At 38.4% G+C, this 23533-nt stretch overlaps 2 protein-coding genes across 2 annotated transcripts; one reads left to right on the forward strand and one right to left on the reverse strand.

Moving 5' to 3' along the window:
• Nucleotides 1–463: 463 nt before the first annotated feature.
• On the forward strand, nucleotides 464–2907 carry LOC103431128 (uncharacterized). The gene has a single exon (XM_008369275.4). It carries the CDS (start codon nucleotides 800–802, stop codon nucleotides 2642–2644), a length of 1845 nt encoding a protein of 614 aa, XP_008367497.2. The 5' UTR covers nucleotides 464–799; the 3' UTR covers nucleotides 2645–2907.
• Nucleotides 2908–20919: 18012 nt separating this feature from the next.
• LOC114821170 (transcription factor MYB86-like) lies at nucleotides 20920–22954 on the reverse strand. Its single transcript, XM_029093104.2, has 3 exons — nucleotides 22408–22954; nucleotides 22178–22307; nucleotides 20920–22018 (listed from the first exon to the last, which is right to left on the reverse strand). The coding sequence occupies exons 1-3, from the start codon at nucleotides 22538–22540 to the stop codon at nucleotides 21169–21171; spliced, it is 1113 nt and encodes a 370-aa protein (XP_028948937.1). The 5' UTR covers nucleotides 22541–22954; the 3' UTR covers nucleotides 20920–21168.
• Nucleotides 22955–23533: the final 579 nt, after the last annotated feature.

Consider the following 23533-nt stretch of genomic DNA (forward strand, 5'->3'; position numbering starts at 1 on the left):
TCTTGTGTCTGGCCATGATCATGCTGATTAATTTGTTTGTGGTCCAGGTAAAGGAGAAAATGAACTGCTTATAGGACCTCCCTTTGAAAATGAATGGCCGAAGCTTATCTCGCCTAATCCTTCAACTATGATCGATTTCATAATTCTAGACTCTCCGTGAAGTGGAATTTTAATCATAAATTATATAATATCGACTCCTTTTAAAAATTACATTTAAGTATATTTTATATTTGTGAGATGTGTGTTTTCAATCACTAACAAAATTTTATTAGAAACTTATTGGGAAGCTCTTTTATTTTTTTTAACTGAACGATAGCATTAGCGTGTTAAATTGTTAGTTATTAAGATGGAGATGAATTAGTAGATTGAACTAGTGGCAAAGTGCATAGAAATGATTGTTTTTTGCCGCTATATTACAATGATAATGCTGCTAAATTTCTTTTACAACAAAAGGAAAAAAAAATAATTTGTTTGAGACTGCAAAAATATCATGCCGCGTCATATTTTGCGGCTAAAGTTTGGAAAAAGAATATAAGAAGAAAGCCTCAGAAATGTGGAATTATACATATTTCGTGTACTGTGGATATTAAAATATAATAAAAAAAGAATCTAAATCCTCTGATGCGCTAAATCACAACCATCCATTCCGCGTCGCCGATTATTCTTTTCTGAAATTCGAGCGTCGCGCCGGCACAGATTCTCAGAAACCCCAACAACCTCTGCGCCCGCCAGACCTCCTAGATTTTCGCTGCCCCATTCTTGTCTGAGCTCCGACAAGCCTTCCACTCCCCTCGTAGTTATGGCGGCGAACCCGGAAAATGACGAAAAGACCCTTCACGACGAACTCTCCCTCCCGATCCTCCTCGCCGATCGGGTCATCAAATCGGCCCAGGAGGCCGAGTCCTCCAAACTCGACTGCGCTGACCTCGCCAAGCAAGTCGACCGCCTCTCCCAGATGCTCCGATCCGCCGTCCGAATTGCCGCCACCACTCAGTCCCTCTATGAGCGGCCCGTCCGCCGAATCGTCGCCGACGTGGCGAAGAACCTTGAGCGGGCGTTGACCCTGGTCCGGAAATGCAAGCACAGTGGGGTCCTCCGGCAGGTGTTCTCCATCACCACCACTGCTGATTTCAGAAAAGTCTCGAACCTCCTGGAATCTTCGATTGGGGATATGAAGTGGCTTCTCTCGGTGTTTGAGTCCGACGGCGCTAACCTCTCACTGCCGCCGATCGCCAGCAACGACCCGATTCTGAGTTGGGTCTGGTCCTACATCGCCACTATTCAAATGGGTCAACTCAGGGACCGAGTCGACGCGGCAAACTCGCTGGTTTCACTTGCTCGGGACAACGACCGGAACAAGAAGATAATCGTCGACGAAGGAGGCGTGACACCGCTGCTAAAGCTTCTGAAAGAAGGGTCTTCTCCCGACGCCCAAATCGCCGCTGCTAATGCTCTGTTTCACATCGCCACTGATCAAGAAAGGGTCCGAATTATAATCGATTTGTTGGGAATTAACGTTGTTGTTTCGGTTTTGGGCGATTCGCCGATGAGGGTTCAGGTGTGCGTGGTGAGATTGGTGTCAGAAATGGCGGAGCTTGACCCGGTGGCGCAGGAGGAGTTCGGCAGAGAGAATGTGACTAGGCCGTTGGTGTCTCTGCTGGCAATGGATACGGTTCTGGATGATCCGAAGGTGCAACCAGGTAAGCCTAGCATTCATAATCTCGTGCAGATTAATAAGCAGTTAGCTGCAAATGGTTTGAATCCGAATAGCCGTTCGTCTTCCTTTTCGAATCATTATCATTCGGATGGTAGTAGTAGAGGTGGCGGTCATTATCGGAAAGAGAGGGAGAGAGAGGCCGAGTCCAATCCTGAGGTGAAGCTTGAGCTGAAAGCCGGTTGCGCAAAGGCATTGTGGAAATTGTGTAAAGGGTGTTTGTTGAATAGTCGAAAAGTTACAGAGACAAAAGGGTTGATTTGTTTGGCGAAGATTATTGACAAGGAAGCAGGGGAATTGCAGCTCAATTGCTTGATGACTGTGATGGAAATAGCCGCAGTGGCTGAGTCCAATACCGACCTTAGAAGAGCGGCTTTTAAGCTCAACTCTCCGGCTGCAAAGGCGGTTCTGGATCAGCTTTTGAGAGTGATTCAGGAAGAGGCTAATCTGGAATTGCAAATTCCTGCCATTAAAGCAATTGGGTCATTGGCAAGAACTTTCCCTGCTAGGGAGACCCGGATAGTTGGTCCTCTGGTTGCTCGGCTTGGCAGTGTGGATGTGGATGTGGCAATCGAGGCTGCCATTGCATTAGGGAAGTTTGTGTGCATGGATAATTTCAATTGTGTGGAGCATTCCAAGACGATTATTGAGTTTGATGGCATTCCTTCTCTGATGAGATTGCTACGGACAACTGATCGAACTAATGAACGGGGTCATGTCAATTGCTTAGTACTACTATGCTACCTAGCATTGCATGTCGGCAACAGCAAGGCTCTTGAACAAGCGCGGGCATTGAATACTCTTGAGGGGGGAGCTCGTTCTGTTGTAGCTCAATATCCCGACTTGAGGGAATTGTTAGCCAAAGCTATACACAATCTCACTCTTTATCAGGCTGGAGCTCATCCCCACAGGCAAACCTTCATGCCGTAAGTGCTTGCAGTTTCTGTCATGTGAGTTTCCTGTATTTGTAACATAGATAGACAAATTGACTTATCGCCACCAAAACAAATCGAAAATTGAATGGTGCACGAAATAGTTATTTTGTATTATAGATGTGTGATCACCCAAGAACTGTGTCAGCTGTTGTATTTGACTAGATGAGTGGATGTTTAGGCATGTATCGGCAATCTGTTCCATGTAATTTGAAGGTATAGGTATCTTCTTGTTTCGATAAAGCATCAAACTTTTGCTTCTTCCCGTCTTCTAAACGTGCCTATGCAATGTTCATTCAGTAACATGATTTTCTTTAGCAGACTGCTACTTGTAATCAGGTTCTGGTTTTCTACAAGATTGGAATGCTGCTTGTAGTCATAACTCTTGGCGATACAAATGGTTTCGCTCTCGTATGATGATGGGACCGCTTGAATCTGCCTCCTGGACAGGATCATTAACAATTTTCTTGAGGGCAATAACGTTCTTCATCAACTACTTAATACGTTAACACGACTAAACTACCCTAGTATTTCTACTACCTTGAGTTCTGATGTGGGTGTTTGGCAACCTTTTGTTGTTCAATTGCAGGGAGGAAGAGAAATACAGCTTCATCACCTCTCTGCAAGTAGAGGGATCCCTTCCATGAACGTAATTGAATGAAAGACCTAAATGGTTAATGTTTGCTGAAACCAGTAACTCCTAATCCAAAAGGAGCAAGAGCTTAATATAATCCAACATTGACCCCAAAAAAAATCCAAAAAAAATAAAATAAAACGGGAACATTGTTTTTTTTTAACAAACGATATTATTTATACTAAAGGGGTGGGGTCAGCTTGTGTGCCAGCATTCTTTTCCTAATTCTTCTAATCTTCAAGAAGGTGCTAAAATTTGTGATATTGTTAATGAAGACGGAATGACTTTAGTTCTTTCACTACGAAAGTATGCCGGTCACTTCAGTCATGAGTATTTTCGCTGCGCTGAGGCAGATGACAAGACCGCCATCAAGGCCTTCACAGCAGGCCTACGTGATTGTTTCTTCAAGTACATGATCAATGCCAACACTTGGAAGACTTACTCTGAGGTGATGGCATAGGCTTACAACCACGCCTCTGTCAAAGTAAGGACATACCAAGGGAACCCCCATATGGTTAAACCCTATCAACAAATGGGAAGTGGAAGTCAAGTTCTACCAAGTGAGAAGATATTGGCCATTCAGACACCCATTGCATCATCTTCTGCCTCATTTAGCTACTCGCTAAGTCATCAAACGTATCTGTCTCTTGGTAAGAGGAAAGATTTTTAATCTCAGCAAGCCCATTACAACAAGAGGGATAAAAGTTCGTATCAAGACAACCAGGGGTGAACGTACCTTCGACTATTATGACTATGAGGCCAAGCGTCACTCTTTCAAAGTCGAGGACTAGGTACTGAAGGAAATGCTATTATAAGAAGGCATACACATTACAAATGTTTTGACTCTCAACCGCTTGAGACCTTTTGTCACATAAGCCATTCGGCAAATATTTAAAGAAGAGGGAATTCAGACAACTTCTTCTGAGTCTTTTGCGTTCCTAGCACTGGAACACTTGGTCTACGCTGACCTACCCTTATACTCCAACTCAGAGCTTCAACATGCGTACTTTGACACAAAGTATGTGATACTAAGTGTTACAACCAACATGGTTCACATATCAAAAGCATGGATCCCTTCATGCATAGCAAAACATTCATAAGCATCACTCATATCAATCAACATAAACATTATACATTCCAACACATTCATAAATAAACATCATACATTCCAACACATCCATACATAAGCCAACTGTGCTTCGAAAGGATTCAACATACTTTGTGTCTTCAACAATTGCTACAATGTGCCTCGACACCTTGCCTTTATTCTCACCAACCAAGTGATGAAATGTGAAGAAGGAACTCATCTTCATGCCACCAACCAGGTGATGAAATGTACAACTCGTACTTTCCTTCATGCCACTAACCATGTGATGAGATGTACAACCCGTACTCTAATATCATTTGGCAACTTGCCACTCATGCCACCAATTAGGTGAAGAAGGAACCCATCTTCATGCCACAAACTAGGTGATGAAATGTACAACCCGTACTCTCCTTCATGCCACCAACCAGGTGATGAAATGTACAACCCGTACTCTAATATCATTTGGCAACTTGCCACTCATGCCACTAACAAGGTGAAGAAGAAACCCATCTTCATGCCACAAACTAGGTGATGAAATGTACAACCCGTACTTTCCTTCATGCCACCAACCAGGTGATGAAATGTACAACCAGTACTCTAATATCATTTGGCAACTTGCCACTCATGTCACCAACCAGGTGAAGAATGAACTCATCTTCATGCCACCAGCTAGGTGATGAAATATACAACCCGTACTCTCCTTCATGCCACCAACCAGGTGATGAAATGTACCACCCGTACTCTAATATCATTTGGCAACTTGCCATTCATGCCACCAACCAGGTGAAGAAGGAACTCATCCTCGTGCCACCAACCATGTGATGAAATGTGATGAAAGGTGATGAAGGAACTCACCTTCGTACCACCAACCAAGTGATGAAAGCAACTCACCATTCATTCCACCTACCAGAAGACGAGTGGTACAACTTGTGCATGTGAACTCCTAACATTCACAAATAATAAAAAACCCTCAAGCTTGACAACTCAACTAGGGGAGTACTTATGCCCAACAAAAGTTATAGTCACCAACAAAGTCTTATTGCAAGTCAACAACAACTTCAGTGCATGGCATACGAAAATCAAGCTATTTAGCCCTCTTGCATGTGCTTCAAACATTTCCCCTCTGTAACAATCCAAACACTACAACTCGTAGAAAGCTTCACACACTCTTGATCAAGACGGTGTAAAAGCAAAACCAATTTATGGTGCCAACAAGAGCTTCATCAATGGAGGGCAACCACAATTCTCAAAAGCTTCACACACTCTTGATCAAGACAATGTGAAGCAAAACCAATTTATGGTGCCAACAAGAGCTTCATCAAGACTGTGTAAAGCAAAACCAATTTGTGGTGCTAATAAGAGCTTCATCAAATGAGTTCAACCATAATTCTCAAAAGCTTCACACACTCTTGATCAAGACAGTGTGAAGCAAAACCAATTTATGGTGCCAACAAAAGCTTCATCAATGGAGGGCAACTACAATTCTCAAACCTTTGAAGCAAATTCAAGACTGTTCGAAGCAAATTCAATTTATATGGTTCATCCAAACCTTCGACTATTACAAGGTGTGGCTTGCATCACAAAATCTTGCTCAACAGTGTGGAAGTAAAATTTGTATATGTTGTCTTTCTCACATTTTCAAATTTCTAGTTTCCCAAAAAAAAAAAAAAGGAAATTCAACAAAGCTTCATTAAGGAGGACAACTACAAATTCTCAAAAGCTTCACACTATCTTGATCAAGATAGTGTGAAGCAAAATCAATTCATGGTACCCAACAAAAGCTTCAACTCCAAAGCTTCACCAACAAAAGCTTCATCAATCTAGGACAACTACAAATTCTCAAAAGCTTCACACTATCTTGATCAAGATAGTGTGAAGCAAAATCAATTCGTGATACCCAACAAAGCTTCACCACAAAAGCTTCACCAACAAAAGCTTCATCAATGGAGGACAACTACAAATTCTCAAAAGCTTCACATTATCTTGATCAAGATAGTGTGAAGCAAAATCAATTCATGGTACCCAACAAAAACTTCAACTTCAAAGCTTCACCCATAAAAGCTTCACCAACAAAAGCTTCACCCACAAAAGCTTCACCAACAAAAGCTTCACCCACCACAAAAGCTTCACCTACAAAAGCTTCACCCATTCCCCCTTCCCCCACCACAAAAGCTTCACCCATAAAAGTTTCCCTCACCATAAAAGCTTCACCCACCACACAAGCTTCACCCACAAAAACTTCACCTACAAAGCTTCAACACAAAAGCTTCACCTACGAAAGCTTCACACTATCTTGATCAAGATAATGTGAAGCAAAATCAATTCATGGTACCCAACAAAGCTTCAACCTCAAAACTTTAAAATATATATATATATTTTTTTTTTCCGGAAATTCGAAAATTCAAAAATTCGAAAATTCGAAAGAACAAAAAAAATTCGAAAAAAATATTTCGAAAAAAAAAAAATTTGAAAAAAAAAAATTGCCAAGGCCTCATCTTCTTTGGGCCTAACAACTTTCATAACAAATATATATGAAGAAGGAGTTTTGGGCTACCACTTAGAAAGGAAATGCCTCATTCGTCAACTCTCTCGACCAGAGACTTGGGGGACTCCTACCATATGCTACTGCACCTTGATACTCGGAAGTTTCACGACCACTCAGTGACTTAGATTTTTCAAGTCTCCAAACGAGAAGTTTTCCTCACTCGGGAAATTAAGGGAGCACTATCTCAACCTACATGTTTCACTCACAAAGCTTCAACAAAAGGAAAAATTCAAATAACTTAGTGAAGAAGGCGTTGGTATATTTAACACAATACGTTGAAATGAAGCAAAACTTGTTTATTGATATCTCCGATAAGTTACAAATATTTACATATACATGAATCAAAATAAACAAACAAGAGGGAGCCTTCACAAATGTTGCTCAGGAGAAGTCTCAGCAGTCGGCAGAGCCACAGAAAGAGGAGGCATCAGAGGGTGATTATTCGGAGCCTGAGTACTAGGCGAAACCTTAGAAGGAGGAGGCACCGAAGGTTGATCATTTGGAGCTTCATTACGCGGTACAGCCTCAGAAGACAAAGGCAATAAATGTCTTTGAAACAAACCCACAAACCTCTGATGATCAAGTAAAATCTGACCATCAGATTCCTGCAGCTGGTCGAGCTTCCTCTTCATGTTTGTAGCATAGTTATGTGCGAGTCTGTGCAACTGTTTATTCTCATGCTTGAGCCCTCTGATCTCCTGTTTAAGACTTATCACTTTAGCCGCCAATGATTCAACTTGGCGGGTTTGAGCAAATAGGCGTTGGGCCATATTAGACACAGAACATGCACACTGAACAATGAGAGCTAGAGAATCCTTAACAGCCAACTCATCAGACCGTTTGGAAAGTAGTCTGTTATCTTTGGGAGTGAGAAGGTTCCTGGCCACCACCGCAGCGGTCATATCATTCTTCATCACAAAGTCCCCAACGCTAAGAGGACCAGTAAGGGATAAGAAGGATGGGCGCCATATGTTGTCTTAAGAAGGCATGGCTGCCTCTTCACCAAAGTTCAAGTCAAAACGACGGTCAGATGAGCCAGACATTCTCAGAAATGATGAAGGAGAAATGAGGTGCAATAAATCTCTGAAGTAAAGGGAAAATTCCTACAAGCAATAACTTTCTTAATGTACTTCTTGCACACAATTGGTGCCCTTATAAAAGAAAAGGCAACAGGGCCGTTGGTTCAAATATTGAAGAGGCACCACTTTCCGGATTCCGAAGAGGCACCACTTTCCACACGCAACATCAGCTCCTCGGGTACCACATATAACTTTGCCAAAGATATCTGACAAAGTTTAGACACATAAATTTTGAATGTCCAGCTACCATACTATTACTCACAAGGGTAAAGGAATAGCACCATTGCTTGATAACTAGAAAGTCCCAATGTGTGTCAATCTCCGTGCTCCGTGGCAAGGTAGACTGACAAAAATGCCCAACCTTTACTCACATTTGAGAAAACATTCCCAACAAGATTGCTTGCTCAAAAATCGAAGAGGCACCGCTTTCCGAATCTCGAGAGCCAGACTCCCAACAGGATTACGTGCTTAAAAATTGAAGAGACACCGTTCTCCGAATCTCGAGAGTCAAACTCCCAACATGATTACTTTCTCAAAAATCGAAGTAACACCGCTCTCCGAATCTCGAGAGCCAAACTCCCAACATGATTACGTGCTCAAAAATTGAAGAGGCACTGCTCTCTGAATCTCGAAAGCCAGACTCCCAACAGGATTACGTGCTTAAAAATCGAAGAGGCACCGCTCTCCGAGTCTTAAGAGTTAGACTCCTAACATGATTACTTTTTAAAAAATCGAAGAGACATCGTTCTCCAAATCTCGAGAGCCAGACTCCCCACAGGATTACTTTCTTAAAAATCGAAGAGGCGCCGCTCTCCGAATCTCGAGAGCCAGACTCTCAACAGGATTACGTGCTTAAAAATTGAAGAGGCACCGCCCTCCGAATCTCAAGAGCCAGACTTCCAACAGGATTACTTTCTCAAAAATCGAAGAGACATTGCTCTCTGAATCTTACGAGTCAGACTCCCAACAAGATTGCTTTCTCAAAAATCGAAGAGGCACCTTTCTCTGAACTTCGAGAGCCAGATTTCCTTGGATAAAGCTTGTCTGCAATCTTCACATGCAACATCAGTTTTCCAGATACCACAACCACTTTTTCAAAGTGCTATGACAAAGTTAAAACACGTGAAGCTTGCAGCTCCCACTACATTGCTATGACTAAGAAGGGTAAAGGAATAGCACTACTACTTGTTATGGAGACTCTTATATATGTCGACCTCCATCCTTCACAACCAGGCAAACCTGCAAATAAAAAAAATCCTCAACTTTTCTTCACATCCGAGATAGCACTCTCAACAAAGTCTCTCGAAATACTCAGCTTCTTTTCCTCCTGATAATACCTCTGTAAACAAGCCACACCAGAGTAAGAGTATCTCATATCATCAGGGTTAAAAGCAAGAGTATCCCATATCATGCTTTTTCCCTGTCTTTTCCTTTGGTCTTGTTCTTACCTGCAAGACAAGGAGAAAGAGAGCAATTAGTCAACACTTGGAATCAAGCTTCCAATCAGGAACTGACTGCTTGTAACCCCTTGCCTAATTACTTACCTGGCATTGCTCTCGAGTACTCATCTTCAACATCTTATGCTTCCAGAGAAGATACCACATCTGCCTGAGGAACAGATAGGACAAGTGAGAAGGATACAAGGGAGCATGTGGAGACAAGTGTAACAGAACACGTGCTGATACATCCACTACTTTGTCAATAGCAAAAGTATCTCATATCATCAGGGTCGAACGTACTTTATATTTGATGGACTTGTTTTGACCCTTAAATTCTTGAGTCGGCCTTATACTCTAGAGGAAACCAGAAAACCCTCAAGCCTAGTTCAAGAATAAGCCTGTGGAAAGTTACTTCTTCAAAAGCAAAAGTATCTCATATCATATCTTCTCAATTTGCTTCTCCTTATCCTTGTTGCTGTTTACGACACAATGAGAAGGAGAACAATCAACTGGAAGCCGAAGTCGAACCTCCGATCCAGGTTACTTGCTTGGAAGTCTGATTGCTTACCTTGTCTGTTACCTCATTCAGTAAATCTCCTAGCTCGGCGACTTAAGGGACTCTTACTATAGGGTTTGTATCGCACTTGACCAAGCCCGAAACTACAAGTAAGCTTCAAGTGAAATTGATACATTACCTTGTGCATCTTCATCAGATAAAGATACCACCCCTAGATGGAGGAAAAGTACTTCCAGAGAAGATGCCACTTCTACATATGAACAGATAAGGCAAGTGAAAATGATACTACATTTTGGTACTTAGAAGTTTCGTGATTACTCAATAGCTTGGATCTTGCAAGTCCCCAACCGAAGAGCTTCCCTCACTCGGGAACTTAGGGGAGCACTGTTTGTACCATACTTGACCAATCCTGAAACTACTGAGCACCGGTCAACGTTATACCATCAAGGACCCAAAAGAGTTTCCCTCCAACCAAGAGGTCAATCACAACACGACACGTGTCGACATCAGAAGCCAATCATAGTGCGACACGTGTCAACATCAGAAGCCAATCACAACACGACATGTGTCAATGTCAGAATGAAACTAGAAACTATTTTCTATAAATAGAGATCATTCTCTCACAATATTTCTTAATGTCATTTGTACTAAATCATTTATTAGTACTCACTAAATGAAAGCTTGAACCTATGTAGTTGTGTAAACCCTTCACAATTAATGAGAACTCCTCTACTCCGTGGATGTAGCCGATCTGGGTGAACCACGTACATCTTGTGTTTGCTTCCCTGTCACTATCCATTTACATATTTATCCACACTAGTGACCAGAGCAATCTAGCGAAGGTCACAAACTTGACACTTTATGTTGTACCAAAGTCCTCACCGATTTTGTGCATCAACAGACAAGATTCGTTGCAAGTTGACGGCTTGGAAGGGTTCTTTGCTTTCGCAAGCAGGGAGACTCGAACTTATTAATTCAATATTTCAGGGAATCTTGGTTTATAGTTTTCAAATTTATGCTTGGCCTACTAATTTGCTACGTGAAGTTCAAGGGTGGATTAGATATTTCTTTTGGTCTGATGATCCATTAAAACGAGGTATGCTTCTAATAGCTTGGAGTTCTTGTTGTAAGTTTAAAAAATATGGTGGTTTGGGTATCCGAGATCTTTTTGAATCCAACCGTTCTCTCATTCTTAAAGATGTTGGGATGTAATTTCTTCTTCCTCACCGGCTTCGGATTGGTTACGTAACAAATTTCTTAAAGACAACTTTCATTTGCTAAAGTCTTATAAAAAGTCTTTCATTTGGTTGGGGCTTAAACAATTATGGCCCTCCTTTTATAGTTCCCTTCAATGGAGTGTTGGTGATGGTTGTAAGATTTCTTTTTTGTATGATAACTGGCTTGGAACCACTTTGCTCTCTAATATTGGTGAGGTTGACATAATTCCCTTGAATTCGAAGGTAAAAGCTTTTATTCAGGATGCAAAATGGTCTCTTCCCATTGTCTTTACTTCTTCTTTTCCTCATCTTTCGAAGAAGATTATGAAGACTCCATTGCCAATTGCACACATGGATAATGTGTTATTTTGGATAGGTTCATCTTTGGGTACTGTTTCAGCTAAGGAGACTTTTCTTTTTTTTCTCATATCATGCTCCACGTGAAAAATGGGCTAAAATGGTTTGGCATCAATCTATTCAGCCACGCAAAAGCTTAGTAGTTTGGAAAGCTTGTCATGGAAGATTATTGACTGATGATTTATTGCAATGCTGAGGTGTGGCTTTAGCTTCTTATTGTGCTTTTTGTCATAATGCTTGGGAATCTTGTAACCATCTTCTTCTGCATTGTCCTCAAACAGTTGCTTTATGGAAATGGATTTTCATTCTTTTTGGCAAGCCTTATGATCCTTGGCAATGCATTGAAGATATTTTTTAAGGTTTTTTGGTCTCATCTTTCCCCACATTTGTTCAGAAACTTTGGTTATTGGTTATTTGCAGTTACTTTTGGTGGCTTTGGCACGAAAGGAATAAGATCAGGTTTGAGAACAAAAGTTTCAGTATTGTCGAGTCCCAACGTTGTCTTTTACGGCATTGGAGGGAATCAGCTTATACTTGTTTTTCTTCTTTCATTGGTTGTGTATCGATTCCCATATTCTCCATGTTAAGAATTTCATCCCTTTCTTTGGATGCTCTTAGTTTCGTGCCTGTGTTTTGACGTCCGCCTCCTGTTAGGTGGATTAAGATTAACACAGACGGGTCTTGTAAAGGGAATGGTCAAGTGGGTAGTGGTGGTGTCTTTCGTGACTCCAATGGTCTTTTTTTAGGAGCGTTTGCCTCCTCGTCTTCTTATCCAAGTGCAGTTGTTGCGGAGATTGTGGCTATCATCGAGGCAATTTAGATTGCATGCGATAAAAAATGGCATAACATTTGGTTAGAGACAAATTCTATGCATGTCATTTGCCTACTATTAGCTCACTCCATGGATGTTCCATGGTTTCTTAACGTTTCTTGGGTAAATTGTTTATGGCATATTGCTCACTTGCATTTTCGTTTTTCGCATATTTTCAGGGAAGGGAATTGTTTGGCGGATGCTTTTGCTAATTTTGGTGCAATGAATAATAGCTTTACGTGGTGGGACTTGGTACCCGATTTTGCTGATGCGTCTTATAGAAGAGATTGTGTCGGGCTTCCATTCTTTCGTTCGAGCTCATGAGGAGCAAATTGTTGCTATGGAAGAGGATTTTGGGAAAGAAATATAAACAACTGAATTATGGAAATTCAATTTTAGGTGACTGAAGCTAAGCAACCTTAAACTAGTCCATATCATTTTCATTAATTGTTTTTAGCGGGTTTTGGCCTAGTCCCCCGGTTTGTTCTACTTTTCCTTTTTTCTTCTTATATTAATAAAATCTTGTAGAGGGGGGACGGGCGGGGGCTTTCTGGGTGCAACAGTCCTTTTTCCTTTGGGAGAGGGTTGGTGCCTCGCACGCGACTATTGACGAAGAGCTAATCTCGCCTAATCCGTCTCTACAAAAATTTAAAAAAAAAAATTCGCTTTTGGCGAGAATTGAATCTAAGACCTCTCACAAGTGAAGAGGAATATCATTAGACTGGAGTGCTAAGTGGCAAAACGGGCACATTAGACTATCCATTGGACAAACTTTCAACATTGATGATGATGCCCTTGTTATAGGAAAGGGGAGTGCTATTCACACACCATTTTTTACTTCCCCACACACTTGTTAATTTTTGTCTATTGATCTTTTTCTATTCATTTGATTTGACCGCTGAAAAATGAGATGGGTATGTGAGAGGTAAAAATAGGTGTGCGGATAGCACTACCCTATAGAAAAAGAAGAATCCTAGTTCTAGAGTGTCAATGATCAGAACCGTTTAGTTTTTTCCTTCTCTTATAAGTATCTATGCCAAAATCAGCTAAATTATACAATTTGGTAGTTGTTGGATTATTCCTATTTTTGTTTCAGTTTTTTATAACAAGCCGCGTCTTTGGCACATTTTAGATGATCAAATAGTTTCGGATCTAGATGGTCATTTGCAAAGATGACCTTAAAATGGTGGCACAAAATATAAATGGTTTCGATTGTTGAACTAGTGTAGAAATATTGATTAGACAAATATCCAAATATTTCTTTATATGAACTAGTAGTAGACCAAGAACTACGAGATTGCCCCTTTAATTCTGGGGTGACGAAGGAATCGTACCATTCGAGCTTTTTTTCTCATGTTTTTCCCGGAGGTCTGGAGAAATCTACAATCAATAGGACTTTCCTAATCCTTCCTTCCCGAAAGGAAGAATGTGAAATTCTTTTTCCTTTCTACAAGGACCAGGATATTAGATCTAGCTGTAAGAAGAATGCTTGGCTAATAAATACCCCACTTCATGGTCTTTGACCCCGTTTAGTCTCTATATGAACTAGTAGTGTACTTCTTTTCCAAATGTTACGAGTTCATAAGTTTCTCCAGTATAAGAAGCTTTGAGGTTCAAATTCTGTAGTAGTTAGGCAAAAGATCAATGCTAGCTTATGATGTTTTTAGCTGCACTTTTTGGGCTTCTAATTGATTAGAACTAACCAAATTAAAGTGAAATTCTAGTTGCAGTTCCAGTCTTGTACCTACCTACCTTCTCTAAAGTCTAAACCAAGCCATATATATGCCACAAAACCCAAATTATTCAAACTGAGAGGGACAGCTATTCTAATTTCGTATTTCTAACCCACCTTATTGCAGAGGAGACAGCAGACAATCATTAAGCGTGTCCTTTGGTTGCTCCTCAATTCAAACCATGAAAGTGGCAAACAATTGAGACGTCAAACCACCACTTTCTCTGATGACTCTCTGAAGAGATTAATTTTAGCTTAATTATCTTTGATGAGAAGCTATTTATGAACATGATGAAGCTTTAGAATTAAGCAATAAGCACTTTGTGTTCTAATTTATTAAGTTTAATCTTAATCCTATCATAATTACTATTACTGATGAGCCAAACTGCAAATTATGCAGTCTTTGAAATTGCAGTCTCCAACAGCATGCCTATACGATTTTTCCAAAAAATGAAGAAATGTTGCCTGAGCTGGTTAATTCATACCCTCCAACAAATTCGCCACTATAATCTGAAAAGTTCAATAATTATTCAGTGCCATAAGAGGATTAAGTAGCAATTAACCTCATGTTAGCATTTGAAAAGTAGTTGAGACTTTATCTTATATAATTAGTTTATGTTTTCGGGTTGGTAGTTTATATTATAGGGAGCTTTAACAATACTTCACTATTTATGAAACTGAACACTATTTATGAAACTGAATGGTACTCACTATTTATTGGTCCAGATTCATAAATAGTGCCTAATTCTTGGTCCAGATTCATAAATAGTGCCTAGTTATTGGGTCTTATTTCATAAATAGTGTATAGAAATTAGTCATAAATAACGTCTCATTCTTGGTCGAGTTTCATGAATAGTGCCTAGTTCTTTGTCTATTTTCATACATAGTGCCTAGTTCTTGGTCATATTTTATAAATAGTGTCTAGTTCTTGTCCAGATTCATAAATAGTGCATAGTAATTGATACAATTTAATAAAAAAATATTTCTTTCTTGGTCTAGTTTCATAAATATCTTCTCGTCCAATTTCATAAGCAGCTATTTTTAATTTCGTTAACTATTGAAATTGCCAAACCTTTCCACTTATTTTTCCCTCCTCCAAAACACAGACAAGAACAACTAAATTATCAATTTCTTGCAAAATGATCACAACTGACATTTGTAGATTCCAATATATTTGCAAAATGATCATAACTAAATTATAATATTCCAATATATTTGCAGATTCCCATCCTCCTTTATATAAATCTCTTTCACTTTAACTTGTTCCACTTTTTACTTTATTTGTGATGGAAAACAAGACACAGCAACGACATAAATAGTGGAAACCACACAAGGAGAAAAAGATGGATCATGATTCAGCAGCAAACCAAATACCATAGGACTGACTTGCCCGGTCATTGTATGCTTTTCGCGTTCGTTTTCAAGCTGGCTGTAATTTCCTCTGATGGTGTGCAGCAAATGTTGGAGATGACGGGGAGAGAGAAGGTTGGTGTGCTCACGCGCTTTTAGTTAGGGCTTTTTTATTTTTTTATTTTTATTTTTTTCTCTCTTTATTTTATGTTCTTACTATTAAATAAAGTTAGTAGATTTTTTATTAAAATTCAAAGTTTTGAAGCTATTTTCATTAGTTTTCCTTTATATATATGGTACTAAAACATATCACGTGGTATAATCAGTTCATCTATAATAAAATGAGTGAATTCATAAGTGTTTATATATTATAATGCTACAATTAATCAATTTATGCATAATTAAGGGTTACAATTTTAATATGGTTTGTTAGATCCCATATCGCCTATGGGAGTGGATCCTCTATGCCTTATATGTACATACCCACTTCCATTTAGCACGAGGCATTTTGAAAGCTCACTGGCTTCGGGTTCCATCGGAATTCCGAAATTAAGCGAGTTCGCGCAAGAGCAATCTTAGGATGGGTGACCCACTAGAAAGTTCCCGTGTGAGTTCCCAAAAACAAAACCGTGAGGGTGTGGTCGGGGTCCAAAGCAGACAATATCGTGCTACGGTGGAGTCGAGCCCGAGATGTGGTGGAACCCGGGTCGGGATGTGACATGGTTATACTAGGGTTTACGTATTGTAACCAAGGTTCTAAAAGATGCTAGTCGGGAGGCGGGCTGAGACCTAGTGCGTTTTAGAACAGTGATTGTAACATATATAACTACGAGTTACAATTAATATGGTTATTAGGGTTTTAAGTATTGAAAAGTACTCATGCTTAATCACATGTTATAATTTAATCAACTCATGCATAATCACAAGTTCAATATTAATCATCAACTCATCTATATATTAAGCGAGAGCCCCAATTTGGGGTCACGCATGGCGACAATATTTTGGGGTCACCCCATTCGACAAAAATATTAGGATAAAATTGCCCCTCAACCAAAAAAATCCAAAAGCAGCCCAATATAATATATCAAATAATGCAGAGGTAATTTGGTAATTGGGCATCATAAAATATAATATAAATATAAGTGGGAAGAGAGAAAAGAATAAAAAAAATGAAAGGATAAGTGAAAGTTGATGGTGCCCATGTGAAGGGGAAAGAAAAATATAATAAAAAATAAGGAAAATCATGAATATTAAGTTTAAATAATTTTAAGAGACGCATAATGCTGGTGATAAATTAATAAAGTTTTTTATTTTATTTTAAAAACTAGTACCTTATAATAGACTAACAATAATGTGATTCAATAAGATGTTGTGAATAGTGATTTTGGTGTCACCAAGCCGTTCAAAACATCTTAAAAAGTGTGTAATGCCGGTTATAAAAAAAAATCTTTCACATGCTGATAATAATGTGATTAAATTACATTAATTAGTTGCCAATTTTTTTTGTAAACAAACGATATTATCTACACTAAAGGGGAGGGGGTGGGCTTAGTCTCACAATGGGTTATCAATAATGTGATTCAATTAGTTATTCATTCAATATTATTTTCTCTATTTTTAAACATGTTCAAAACATCTTAAGAGGCGTGTAATGCCAGTTATAAAAAGGTATTTCGCAAGCGGATAATAATGTGATTAAATTAGTTGTCAAATGATTATTTTTTTTATATAACAAACGATGTTATCTACACTAGGGGGTGGTTTGAGAGTGAAGTGCTTAAAAAAAAAGCACACATGAAAAAAAGTTGTGAGGGTTTTAGGTGTTTGGTAAACTGAAAAAAAAAGGTTATTTTGGAAGCTGCTGTGAGAATAAGCTGAAATCAAAGGAAAAAGTTGAAGCTGCTATTTGCAGCTTTGGAAAACTGGTTTTTTTTCAAAGCACACGGAGCTACAGTGCTCCTTTAATGAAAAGACCCACTATCAGACTATTTTTTTTTCAAAAGCACTTTTACAAAAAAGTTTACCAAACACTCTGCTGATTTATTTCACAGCCGCTTATTCTCACAGCACAGCCGCTTATTCTCACAGCAGCTTTTTTTCAAAGCACAGCAATACCAAACCAGGCCTAAGGGGGAGGAGGGGTGGGCTTAGCCTCACAATGAACTAGCAATTATGTGATTCAATCAATTGTTTATTAAATATTATTTTCTCTATTCTTAATGTAAATTATATAGAGACCGATTTATTATGTGAATTCAGCTGCTTTAATTGGTTTATGAGGGGTCTTAAATTAATTGTCAAATAATTTTGTTTTTTAACAAATGATATTATCTACACTAAGGGGGAGGGGGTGAGCTTAGCCTCACAATTGGCTAATAGTAATATGATTTAGTCGATTGTTTATTAAATATTATTTTCTCTATTCTTAATGTAAATTCTATAGAAACCTATTTTATTATGTGAATTTAGTTGTTTTAATTAGTTTATAAGGGGTTTCTTCTAGCATGATCTAAAATTATTCATTTACTTCAAATATTTAACTTTCCTTTTGTCAATTTACGTATATAAATTCTTTTAAAACGTATAAGTCGCGTGTAATATGACGTGATTCAAAAAATGCCTTCGGCACGCGCGTGAGCTCGTGTGTGAAGACTAGTATATTGTAATATGAGTGAACTGGATATACCACGTGGCCATGTTTGATTACCACACAATAGTTTTGCCCATTTATTGTGCCTAAGATCACAGTCCAACAAACCATTCTTATCTTCATATTTCTATACATCCTTCCATTATTAAACCATAAACTGTTGTAAAAATGCATTATTTAATTAATATGGAGCTTAATTATAAACAAGAATGCCTGATAAAACTCAGCCATATATATACATATATGTGGGAAAATTTGAGCTCGATCAGAAAGTGAAAATCTGCTACATGTTTGCTGTATGCATAACTGGCCAGACTGGCCTCGACAGCAAATTACATTTTTAGATTTTCCAAAGATTTTGTGTACCAAATTCAAAGATTGTTCCTCAAAAATGTCGAAGTAGCTGGAGGCATCATAATTTGTGCCAAAACAGACCAATCAAGTATAAAAGCTCAAACCCTTTTGACGTAATTGTGTTTTTGTTGTTGCTCAGTAGAGAAATCAAACGCACCTGATGAATGTGCAACATGTGGCATTGACTCAATTACTCTACGCAAAAGCCGGCAGCCACCTTGTCGGTGCCGTTCGTAGTAATATTTGGTCTCAAAGGGATCTTTAGCTAAAGCATACATGTCAAAATTCACATGAAACAGGTCTTTGTTTGACCAAAAGATCAAGTAGCTGTACACAACATAATCAATCAGTAGGACTTTCGATCTCTTTGAATTTTAACCCTTTTCATCTTTACTTGAAGAGAAAGTATAATAGGGAGACCATTTATTTTCTTTGGGTTCATGCATGCATTCATATTCGTCACTTGAGCTTTTATTTTTGGTTGCATGCAGTATATATCTATATATATATATATGTATATGTATATGTATATATACATATATGTATATGTATGTGGGTGTGTGCGCGCGTGTATATATCTATACAAGAGGTAACGAGAGAAAGAATATGAACACAGTACAACAAATACAAAAATAAATACTTTTAACGGCTTGAATTACAAGATTCTTGTGCATATACATGTGTTTATATGTATTTCAAAAAAAAAGTATGGGGATATTGTACGTAATTCCTAATTATACCATTCTTAAGTTCGTTTTGATTTGATTTGATTTGTTTATGATCACTGACGTAACAATTCATTAATGTTTGGACTTATTACGCTCTTAGATGCTTAGATCAGGAGTAATAAGCAAGCAACTGCACCCTAGCTTTTCTCATGGATTGTGAAAACAGAAAAGGAAAGAAAAGAGGAGAGAATATTTAATTAATGATAACTGATGTTTAGGTTGTATCAAAACTGTCACCACAATGGGAGTGATATTTCTTTGCATGTTTTAAATCATGGGCAGGACCAGTACACCTGTTAGGTAACACAGCACTATATACATATCGTACTGTGTAATTTATTGGTCCTCAATGCCTCTCAATTCGTCTTCCTTCCATATAGTTTTTAGTGATGAAGATTGGTTAAACATGAGTAGTTAAACACTACACTTAAGTTAGCCCAGTGGCGAGGACGAATATAGTGTTTGATAAGAGTAGACTAGGTTAACGGTTCAAATTTCGAAACCTTCTAGTGTAACCAAAGGAGAAACACCAAACACTAACGAATAGGATCACAAGCAAAAATGCAAGAACTCAAACTTCTTGGCTACTTCATGAAGAGCAGATTGATAGCTTTCTATGATCATTTTTCATGACCCACCGTTGGCTATATGATATGAGTTCGGACTTGCAATGGTATGGCCTATACATGGCCGGATAAGGTTTTTAGGGTTAAGGTATCTTTTGTACCTAAAAAAATGATAGGGAAGACTAGAGAATTATTTGAGAAAGCGATATTCTACATACTATTTTGGACCAGACATTGCCCCTCAGCTTTTTAAAGTCAAGATTAGCCCTTATATATGCATGGGCTCCATGCATATGCACGAGTTTTGAAGTGATGGCCGGCGCTGACTAGCATCTTCAGTGCCCTTTGTGAAAGCTTCCCACTATATCTATAGCACATTTGATATGTGATTTAAAAAATGCTACGTGCATATGTTATTCACCTTCTTAGTTTATCATTTATCTGTTATTTGAAACAACTCATTATTTTAAGTCTTTAAACAATTTAGACCGTTTTTCATTACTCACAAGACCCTAAGTGCAAAACAATTTGCAGTAATATTGCAGCATCGTCGCTAGCTCATGTTTTAAAGTATAAATGATGACACATTAATATCTTAAGAGTATAATTAAAACATATTCATTGCATAATGCATCCGTAACATTACGCGGTGGTTTACGGTTAATACGTACACTCAATGTCTCTCCAATAATGCAAGAGAGGCCAGCCAATTTTAACCTTTTGGAGGGATGCGACTGAATGCATGAAGGTTCTGGAGCCCGCACATACTCTTGCAAGAAAATCAGCATCCCTGACGTGTATATATTATATATATAGGGCCCAGCTAGCCTAATCTTCTTAAAACTCTTTCCAGCGTTTCAAGAAATATATCACAATCTCAATACAACCCCACACACACCTACATTGAATGAATTTCATACGCACATATATAAATGTGTATGTATATATACTTACATTTTTGTATATGTGTATGTATATTATACATGCACGTCCGGTTCATACAGGTTAGCATCAATAATGAACTATCGTTTGGTCATGGGGTTAATAATACAAAATCAGAATTAGATTGCAGCTGTTTGGTGCAGAACGATATTTTGGCCGCTCGAAAAGCACTTTTGTGGTAAGCAGGAAAAAGACGGACATGAAAATACAAGTTTTAATGATAATTAGTTAACCAACAAGGAAAGATTAGGACCACAAAAAGAACTAATTACACTCATGATCATCTTATTTCAACTTTTTTTCTGAAAAAAAAAAAAGAAGACAGAAAAATACAGATTACAGAATATTCTGCAAATTACAATTTAACAACCTTGTAAAAAATAGAAAGTGAAAAAAAATCCTCAATATCTCAAACCCTTTTTTTTTTTCAGCAGTAGGAATTCCCCTGTTACTATCAACATCTATGTGTATTTTTTTAAAACCCCAAAAAAATTAAAATGAATTTACAATATTTTCAAATATTCTGGAAAACATCAAAATTTGCACCAGTTAGATCTTCTGACAACGACGTTAACGGATAGCTACTGAAATCTACTGAATTTTGAGCATGGTGATGAACAAGCTGCCCTTGTTGTTGCCAAGAACTATTGGGTTTGATAATTTCCTCAGACTTTATCCCATTGAAATGAAACTGAAACAAGGAGTCTAGTTTGTTATCTGTTTCCCATGGAAAAGCCGCATTTTCAACTACGTTGTTGCTGCTCATTTGACACCCTGCTGTATAGCTGCCGACGTTCGAGCTATTGCTCGAGCTTTCCTTAACCTCATTCATGAAAAATGAGCCGAGCCTTGAAGCTGAATTGTCCGAAAAATCTGTGCCGGACATGCTTCCATGGTCCGAATTTGCCAAACTTGGCATTGAAGTAAACCCAAAATTTGAGCTTGACTCATAAGGTCTAATGTTGGTATGGTGGTATTGAGCGGCAACAAGATCTGAATTGTAGGCTGATGACTCAAAACGGGGTTGGAACTCGAAATAAGATAGAGAATCAAAGGCTCTTGAGGCTTGTGGATTGTTGAGGACTCCTCCGTTTCCATCGTAGTAATTTGAATCATTGAGAAGAAATGTTGGGCCTTGGGAAGCCATGGTTATTGGCATAGTTGGAAGCTCTGGCATTGGCAAAGACTCATTTAGGTCTGAACAATCAATGTTCTTCGTTTCTTTCAGCTCTTGTTCAGTTAGTGGCTTGTGAGTAGTTGGGTCAATTCCTTGCTTCATTAGCTTCTTCTTCAAACATGAATTCCAAAAGTTCTTTATCTCATTGTCTGTTCTTCCTGGCAATTGTGCTGCAATTTGAGCCCACCTGATGAAAATTCACAATTCAGTTACATAGACAATTATTTTCAACATTTCAGGATTTTAAAATTTTGATTATAGTATTTGCTCAATATCGACGGGACAAGAAAAATTGACAATAGGCACGGATAGCAGTGGCACAGAATGAGGTGGCTAAAAGCGTTACCGGTTGCCTATAACTTCGTGAAGACTAAGAATGAGATCCTCTTCCTGTTGTGAGAACATTCCTCTCTTCAAATCAGGCCTTAAATAGTTTATCCATCTCAACCTGCAACTCTTCCCACACCTCTGCAAACCTGATGAAAACACACAAAAAAAAAAGGGGTTCAAACTCTTGATAATATGTTTGAAACCGAATTCTTGTAGTGCAAAGTTTGAAGTGAGTTGTCGAATTACCAGCAAGCTTTGGGACCGAGCTCCAGCAGCCAACACCAAATTGAGTGATGTAGTTGAAGAGCTTCTCATCTTCTTCTGGTGACCAGAGGCCTTTCCTTAACTTCTGCTTCAAACAACACGAATTGCGTCCCATTTTTCGTGTTTGCTGATGAAAATCTGTAAAATAGTAAGCCGCTAGCAGGTTAGCTGCAGATCACAGCAACAATCCGGACATGGGGTTTGAGAATATATGTCTGTCTATATATGCCTTTCTCTTTCTCTCTATATATATTTTATTGTAAGAGAGAAAAATTAAGAGTAATTTCTTATGATTTAAAGAAAAGTGGGTATATCATACTTAGAACTCAAGTCATAGAGAGAGAAGAGAGAGAGACAGAGAGAGAGAGAGGGTTGAAGCAATCAAGTGGGTTTTACGCAAATCTGGTGCTGCTGCTTTTGCATTGGACTGGATTGGATTTTAAGATATCTCTATCTTTAGAAATTGTGGGGGAAAATGGTGATATAAATGAGTGAAAAATACAGTTATATGTATAAGACTCATAAAAATATATAAAAGAAAAGCTGCTTTGGTTTAAAACCTCATAAATTCAAAAGGGATTGTCCTTTAATTTTTTGTTTGCTTGCACAAATAGAAGACCTTTTGGCCCTTAATTTAATTGAGCATGTGCAAATATATATATAAACACATACATACTTACATACACACATACATACATATATGTATTTATATATGTATACACGTTTAGTATAACACAAATCCATAATATTGTACTTAATTAGTCTCACCTACTATATATGTACTTAACTACGAAAAGATATTGGTGTTCGAGTGGAAGGAGACATACATATTGCTCTTGCCAGTTAACTTAATCCTGACATTTTTTGGGTATTATGATTTTACCCATTTGAATTAAAAGAATCTGTAGACTTTTATATAGAAATACAAGGATTACAAGTCGATTAATAATTTCTTCAGAAGGGAAATCAAATGTACTTCTTTTTTCACTTGTTGCTCAATTTGGAACACATTCATATTGATCAATCTGCATAAAAATAATATTTGAGCCATGCTTGCCAGCTACTGTACACAGTACGCTGTATTTGAAGACAAAATCGAAATATACAT

Source organism: Malus domestica, chromosome 14, assembly GCF_042453785.1.
Source record: "Malus domestica chromosome 14, GDT2T_hap1".
Taxonomy (NCBI): Eukaryota; Viridiplantae; Streptophyta; class Magnoliopsida; order Rosales; family Rosaceae; genus Malus; species Malus domestica.